At 39.0% G+C, this 8,729-nt stretch overlaps 1 protein-coding gene across 1 annotated transcript in view; it reads left to right on the top strand.

Moving 5' to 3' along the window:
• Positions 1 to 4,189: 4,189 nt before the first annotated feature.
• The window catches only part of C2H4orf51 (chromosome 2 C4orf51 homolog), a 10,205-nt gene continuing 5,665 nt past the window's right edge, over positions 4,190 to 8,729 (top strand). Inside the window, exon 1 of the mRNA XM_044913080.1 lies at positions 4,190 to 4,428. Within this exon, the coding sequence (XP_044769015.1) occupies positions 4,190 to 4,428 (239 nt within the window). The remainder of the gene's footprint in view (positions 4,429 to 8,729) is intronic.

The raw sequence follows: 8,729 nt of genomic DNA, 5'->3' as shown, positions 1-8,729 counted from the left end.
ATTGTAAAAAGTTTAGACAAAAAAGAAAGCAATGTAGAATATAAAAATCACATGTAATCCTCCCACTCAGCTGTAAGTATTAACATTTTTTATATATAGCCCCCTAAGCCTTTTCTTATAAATACATATACACGACTATATAATTTTTTTTAAAGATTTTATTTATTTATTCATGAGAGACAGAGAGAGGCAGAGGGAGAAGCAGGCTCCCCGCTGAGCAGGGAGCCCGATGCGGGACACGATCTCAAGACCCTGAGATCATGACCGGAGCCAAAGGCAGACGCTTAACCATCTGAGCCACCCAGGCGCCCCACACCTACATCATTTTTATTAAACCACCCGGGATCACAGTGTATACATTGTTTGCAATCAGTTTCAGTTTTCAAACAATAAACAGAACCAAAAATAAATTTCAGAAAGACAAGACAAAAGAGCATTCCTTTTAGGCTTCTCCTCGCTAATTTTATCCATTTTATTTTCCTGTTCCTTTGCACTTTACCCTTCTATTTCCATCTAGTCCTGTTGCAACTGGTTTCCTGTGTCATTTAGACCAGGTTTTTGATGAGTAAGTTAATAAAAATTTCCAAATCACAGAATCGATAAATATGAAGAAAGTATTCCAAGATCAAGGACTGAGAATTAATATTATTATAACTGACAGACTCAAACAGTTATTAACTATAACGCATTATGCATGCTCATTCAGCTGTTGGCTACACTTATCCAAATATCACAGTTTGGCACCTTGTGGGGAGGAGACAGATTTTTGCTGAGCTGGAAGCTTTAGCTTCATATGGGATCTTTTTTCTCAAGGGAATGCTGCTTTTTCTGGCCTTTATACTACTTGTTTTCCTCCTGGTTTCGTCTTGGAGTGGCATCGGTACATTTCTGCCTCCACAGAATACAGCTGACATATCTAGTCTGTGGTGATCGAAATGGGAATGGTGGTTACAGGTGCGTGTGTGCGCGCACCCGCGCATGCGTTACTGTTTTGACTGGAAAGGGACAAGAAGTTACATGGATGTACACATATGTATTTTTGTCTACCTTCCGGTTTGATGTTATATCTCAATTAAAAAAGAAAAATACTGCCTTGATTTACCCTCTTGTGAGGCTGTCCGTGGTTTAGCTGGAGATGTAGTCAATATTTAGTAAATTCCAGAGACTAGAGACCAGCCATTGTCTTAGCTATAGAGACCACTAGCCTTTTCAGTTCCTGGACCATTGCATAGAAGGGCAATACCCAGAGATGCTCTCCCACCCCACAAAAGGAGTTTTGTGGTCGGGTAAGTTTAGGAAGTGCCTCATTATCCAGGCCCCTTTGAAAGATTCATAGTGCACATTGAAATATCAAAGGCTCTAAATCTTACAGCAAAGAAACACGTTTATTCCAACTCATCCTAAACTTATTTAACCATGTAACTCTTTTAATTAATACCTATTAACACCTCATTAGAATAATCAGCTTATGCTTGGAAGCCTGGTCAAGGCCTACCCACCTGCCAGTGCGCCACCTGCTGGTTTTATTGAGTACGAGGTCACTCACTCAGGAAGCTTGTTTTCACTAAATCTCACTCACAATCCAGAGTTCATTGTCCTAGTGCTCTTTTTTTTTTTTTTTTTTTAAGATTTTATTTATTTATTTGAGAGAGAATGAGATAGAGAGAGCATGAGAGAGGGGAGGGTCAGAGGGAGAAGCAGACTCCCCGCCGAGCAGGAAGCCCGACGCGGGACTCGATCCCGGGACTCCAGGATCATGACCTGAGCCGAAGGCAGTCGCCTAACCAACTGAGCCACCCAGGCGCCCCCCTAGTGCTCTTGATTAGCTTTTTCTTCACATTGAAATACTAGGGACTGAACAACATAGCTTGCCATAATTCAGTTCCAAAAGGAGGTTTTTAGAGGATTTAGACTCTCAACTTGGAAGTCAGACCATACAAATCAGCACTGAGAATGTCCGAGAGGAGTGAAGTATCTGATCAAATGAGAACATAGAATGAGTAGGAAGTTCTTTAGAATTCTAGGATTTTACAGATTAAATACTTATGATAATAAATTCAGTTAGTCTGTTCTGTTTATTCTCTAATTTGAAGTCCGACTTATTTTTCAAAGACTTGTTCAACATCTGATGAACTAAGCTATAATTCCACCTAAACCTAATATGAGTCTTTTTTTTTTGAGAGAGAGAGAGTGTACGTGTATGAGTGGGGGAGGTGTGGAGGGGTGGGGAGGGAGAAAGAGAAAATCTTAAGCAGGCTCCACGCAGAGTGCAAAGCCTGATGTGGGGCTCAATCTCATGACCTTGAGATCATGACCTGAGCCAAAACCAAGAGTCGGACACTTAACCGACTGAGCCACCCAGGCACCCCTCACCACTCTTGGTTCTTGAGGTTATAGTTGTTAAAGTGATACCATAATTGATTTGGGAAGAAGAAATAAAAATAATATAAAGGACAGGAATGTGATGATAAAGTACACTTATGCCATGATTTATTTTTTAAAGAGCTTATTTTATCACATATTTGTTTGTAGACTGCCACACAACCTAAGAAGAAGATTTTAAAATGTTTTCTACAAATAATCTTTCACAATCTGTTCTATAGATGTTCCTGTCTCAAAGTAATATATATTGCTAGCAGAGATTTCTCTAAAACCATGATTTTTGCTGGAATGGCTAACGATTGAAGCACATGCACAGTTATTACCTGACACTGGGTGGGTTTAAAGGGGCTGGGCAGCTGGGTGTTTGGGCCCCTCCTTCCCTCTGCATCTCCATCTTCTTATCTGATCTGGATTTCTCTAAGGAGCCCCAATTCCATGGAAAAAAGCAGCTGGGGTCTGAAACCTCTGGCTAATTCTTCTAGGGTGACGGTGCTTACGTTCCAAATTGCAAAGTTTTAAGGAAAGAAACTCCTAATTTTAAATACTGCCAATTATTTATAAATAATTTTATTCTCAAAGAAACCTGGCCTGTAGTGTGTCAGCCTCCCTATAAAGGATTGTTTGAATTCAGCTCCTGGAGCAGTATTCCCAGTATTCAAAGATTAGTTGCATCAGAATCACACAACAATGTTCTTAGGCTGATTCCTGGGCTTTTCCTCACACCTACGTAGTCTGCGAAGGCAGGACTGCGGTCTCTGCATGGTTCACAGGCCCATAGGTGCTGATCTAAACTCCTATGGAGATGGGTTTTTTTCAATGATGATGATAGATCTCCTGGCAGAGGTGCTGATCCAGGCGAGGCATGCCATCCCGCATTTATAAAGAATTCCACAGGTTATGTGCATGAGCACTGACAGTTGAGAACTGCTCCAAGAGCTGGTAATGTTGAAAGATCTAGTTGGTTTGTCAGTGAATTGTTGGTTATTGCAGAGAAGGACAGGCAAACAAATGACACAGATTTAGAGTATTTAGTAGTGAGGGATGGAGGAGATCATGTGAATGGAAGATTGAATACTATCACCCCTCAGCCTAAAAAAGGCTCACAGTGATATTTCAACGACCTTAATTCTGAACTCTGGCTGTCTTTAGAATTCTCCAGGAGTCGGCTTTTAAAATATACCAGTGCCTGGGCCCTACTCCAGACCAGTTAAATCAGAATCTATGGGGGTGGCCTGGGGGTGTGGGTGAGGTCTGAGCTTCTGCTGATTTTAACAGCTCCTGGGATGACTTTCGTGTGCAGCCAGCCCAAGCACCATTGCTCTATGACATATGAGAAGCTGTTTGAGTCACCTGCTCTTGTTGACATCACAAACGGTTCGTTTTGCTTCCAGACCCTTGGAGCCCAGTCTTTAGAAGAAGTGAATGCTTGGCATTGTTCTTTTATCTCTTGTTCCCACCTCTTGAGGCAGCATCACTGGGATTCACTGCTTTATTTATAAAAGCTGTAGCCACCTGGTTTCTTGCCATCATTTGTAGCGTATGTTGCTCAGAACAAAGGCCAGAAACTTACATACCTTACACATTTTCTAGTTAAAATTTGCCGGGGTGTGGGGGGGCTAGTATTTGTGGAATTCTGTGATCTGTTGCTTGGCAACTTCAAGAGACTTAAGCTTCTGCATTCTGTGAGAGTCAGAATTACAAAGTTTGGCGAGCCCAGTCAATTACCTCTTGCTGACCAAAAGGAAATTAATTGTCCATTATGCAGAGGGCTTGAAAAGTTGGCATCCAGAGCAGGCCATCCATAACTATGTCACACTTCTACTTGACTCCACAAATCGTTCTGCCCTTTAGCCCTCTCACCTCTCGAGAGTTCGATCTGATCAGACGCAAGGCTGGAGCATCTTGGCAGAAGGAAACAAGATGGTTGGACTCATCTGTAACAGCATACACAGGCAGTTACCGGAAAAAACAACTGGATAAGTTGGATAAGTCCATGAACACCCGATTTTCTTTTAAAGCAGGACAGCATCGGCCTGAGTGTAACCAGTAAGATTTCTTTGTAATTTGCACCTGGATATGTCACTATAAATAGACAAGAATGCTCTTAAGAGGAAGAGGGTATTGTGGACCCTGAGAGACTTCACAGACTTTAACTCTGTATATTTTCCTGTGTAAATGTCAGCGGGAAGAAGAGCTAAATGTCAGTTACCAGCTGAAATTATGATTATATTCTCTTTTAGTCCTAACATTATATATAACTACCTACTCCTGTGAAGATAAAAATGTGAGTATTTGATTAAATTGTAGGTATTTTGTATTGTCTGCTCGGCAAAGAGGTGCTCCTTAGAATTTCTCTTTGTTTCTGGTCTAGTTTTTCCACTTTCAGAAGTTGAAAAATTCCCTCAGAGCAGAAGGAAAGTGGACTAAATCCTCCTCTTTCCCCACCTTGTGTTGTCTATCAGTAAAGGCAAGCGGTGAGGGCCTGAAAGACATTTTCCGGGTGTTCACTTTAAGCTAAGTCTTCTATAGGCCCACAGAAAAAATTAATTAGTTTAATATGGTAACTGAAACCATAGAAATAAGTAGTCGCAAAGGAAGGAGATTTTATCAGTGTCTGGGGTGGGGGGTATTGTGTTTCTGGAAAGATCTCAGTAAAGCAGGTTTCCTCTGAGCTGGCTTAGGTGGGGAAAGGAAAAGCATAGTGCATGGATGAGAGAATATGCACAAAGGCAAAGAAGTGTTTAATCCCAAGCATGTTCAGAGAACCACAAATAGCTCAGTGAAAGCGTAAGTAGAAATGTGGAAAAATATGAGGACTTGTTATGAAATATGTCCCTCTGGATATTAATTGTCTAATATCTTGTCCAAATTCTGGAAATTTATTTGAAAGTCAATTGGATTTTTGGCTCCAACTTGAGATGTGAGTAATAACTCAAATAATGCCCTAGTAATTATTAATTATATTGCCTTCCAGGTCTTTCCAAATCATCAAAATGGTGCTTAAAGCTGAAATATCTCAGAATGACTTTTCTATTGGATGGCTTGTCTAGTTTATTCCAACAAACTATAGTCTCTGCATTTTTAATGGCTCTCAAGTATGTTGACACTTCAGTTAATTTTGGAAATCCTTTTGCAAATTCTGTGAATTTTGAAGTACATTTTGGCCAATTAGGGGGAATCTTTAAGCACTGCCAGGGTCCTCCCTGAAAATAGTGTTTGAAATCTGGCATCCAAACAGATCCACTCACCAGAGTAGAAAAAAATGTTTAATCACTAAAAAAAAGTGCAGAAATATGACATCTGGTGAAAATGTCCAGAACTATAAATTTGTGTCCTATTTAGATTGTGATCATTAGGTGCATCCTTCCGACCAATGCCCCTTGTGACATTGCAAACCATAGGAGACCCAAAGCTTGCGAGGTCTGTCTGTTTTTTGGGACCTCAGAAAAGTAAATATAATCTTGGCACAACTACAGCTTATTCCATTATAGGTTAAGAAGCCAGTCAGAAGATGAAGGGCAGATTTAGCTCATTTTGAAAACACTGCTTATATTCTAAATTTGCTTTTGTTTTTAATCTTTGTCTTGGTTAATTTTAGCCTCAAGGCAAATGTCTTAAGTTCTGGATGAAAACTGTTTGATTAAAATTTTGTAAAGCTTTAAGCAGACATTTTTACACTGCTATAAAACCAAAATGGTCCAAAGGGGTATTATTGAATAAAATATAAAATGACTGATTATTTAAAATGTGTTAAGTCGGGAAAACATCAAGGTGTACAAAACACAATACCTTATATTCACCTTATCTATTCACCACGTACATTGAATACCCATATAGTGAAAAGACAGAAGAAATTTGGGAGAAGTCTTAATCATTTGTTTCTGAGTCAGTTTTAACAGCAAATATGTAAAATTTACCAGCGTGTGAAAAGAAAGACGCTGCCCTGGGAGATGAGTGTGTATAGATACAGAGCTTAGACTGTCAGTGTCAATCCTACTTCTCTGCCAAAGTTAAAATAAGAGCTGCATTTTGATGTCTGAAACTAATGTAACATTGTATGTCAACTGTACATCAATCAAAAAAAAGAGTTGCACTTTGGAATTCCTCAGACAGGGATATGGCTCAGTATAAAGTTCTAAGTCTTGATGCTTTGTTTATTTATTAAATCATTCATTCATTCATTCATCATATATTTATTAAGATCCTACTATATGTAAGGTCTTTTAGGATGGGTGCTGGGGCTACATAAGTGATGGAAGCATATACACGGCCCTTGTCTTCATGGAGCGTATAGTCTGGTGAGGGAAACAATCACCAGGGAAACAAGCCATTTGTGTTTGAAGGAAACAAATAGGGAACTTCGTTAAAAAAAAGAGGGGTGGCACTTTCTTACAAAACTAAACATAGTCTTACTGGTGATCTAGCAGCATGTTCCTAGATATTTACCTAACTGATTTGCAAACTTATGTTTACACAAAAACCTGCACATGAATGTTAATGCCACTTTATTCATAATTGCCCCAAAGTGGAAGGAAACAAAATGTCCTTCAATAGGTGAATAAATTAAAAAAAAAACAACTGTGTCACATCCATACAGTGTAATATTATTCAGCAATAAAAGGAAATGAGGTATTAAGCCACAAAAAAACATGGATGGATTTTTTTTTTTAAGAAGGTAGGCTCCATGCCCAATGTGGGGGCCCAACTCATTACCCTGAGATCAAGAGTCGGATGCTCCATTGACTGAGCCAGCCAGGACTGCCCCCCCTTTCTTTTTTTAAGTAAAGACATAGATGAATCTTAGCTCCCTAGCCCTAACTGAAAGAAGCTGGTCGGACAGTCACATATTGCATATTCAGCTATATGATATTTTGGAAAAGCAAAACTAAAAGGTGAGAATGATCCACGTGGTAATGGATTAGAATTGAATACATCAGTATGAACTCATGCATAACTTAATATAAATAGAGATGGTTATGTAAAGAAACATTTATTGGTTTGTGTATATACATAGATTAGTATGCACACATGTACTTCCTTACTCTTTGGAGGAAAGTCCTATGTGCAGCCCATATCAGCATGGGACATCAGCTGAGAGGAGCAATACTTTGTAACAGCAAGCACACCGAGTACCCAGATTTTAGTTTCCGGTACTATTCTCCAGTAACGGGATCAGAGTTTCTTGGAGAAATGCTGATTCTCAGACTGGAGCAGGAGATATACAAGATGAGTTTGGAGTATCTTATAGTGCCAGAAAGTAAGAAAGTGTCCAACAAAACAAAACAAATAAAAAAAACAATGATGGAACCATCTGAAAGAGCTCCCAATGACTGAAGCTGGAAAATTTGAGCAACAAAATAAAGTAGTATTGGATTATAGCCCAAAGTATAAAATAACCACAAGTCCATAGTGTTATAAATAAATGATTGAATAAATTCATTAATGAGAGACAAAGGACACATCTCCCATGCAAAACATTTTCATAATTCATGTAGCTACATTGTACTCAAAGAAGTGGGGCATAACTCACTACCACTTAAGTGAGAGCTGTGCATAGTGACTTTCTTCCATTGAATATAGAAAGTGAAAAGTGGGGAAACCTGACAAATACTACTTCAAGCCAGCTGATCAAGTTTAATGAATGTCAACAATGATAAGCCGTACTTAAGTCTTCACCCTTAGTATGAGAATAGTATTTTACCTCTGTGGTTTTCTCCCTCAAAATACATTACACTCATCTAATCATGAAAAAAACATCAGATAATTCCCAATAGAGGGACATTCTACAAAATACCTGACCAATAATCCTCAACATTGTCAAGGTCATCGAACCAAGGAAAGTCCAAGAAACTGTCACTGCTAGGACAAACCTAAGAAGACATGATGACTAAATGTAATGTCATATCCTAGATGGGATCCTGGAACAGAAAAAGGACATTAGGGAAAATACTGAGGACATCTGAATAAGTATGGACTCTATTTAATAATGTGCCAATATTGGTTCATTAATTGTTACAAATATACCATTCTAATGTAAGATGCTAATAATAGGGGCAACTGGGTGTGGAGTATATGAGAACTCTCTGTACTATCTTCACAATAATTCTGTTAATCTAAAAGCGTTTTCAAGTTAAATTTTTATTTAAGAAGGGTAACACTGGAGGAGCTAAAAGGAGAAATAAGCAAATGCACAATCATAATTGAACGTTTTAACGTTTAAGAGGCACAGGGCCAGGTCTTCCCAAAAGCCACAAGACAAATAGGGAGCATTAGTTTGTTATAACAGCCATATAAAACTAATACAGGTGGAACAGAGAGGAGAAATGTTTTTAAACTGAAGGAATGTA

The sequence above is a fragment of the Neomonachus schauinslandi genome, chromosome 2 (assembly GCF_002201575.2).
Source record: "Neomonachus schauinslandi chromosome 2, ASM220157v2, whole genome shotgun sequence".
NCBI classification, from domain to species: domain Eukaryota; kingdom Metazoa; phylum Chordata; class Mammalia; order Carnivora; family Phocidae; genus Neomonachus; species Neomonachus schauinslandi.
Note: the sequence above shows the minus strand (reverse complement) of the source record. Positions and strands in the feature narration are given on the sequence as shown.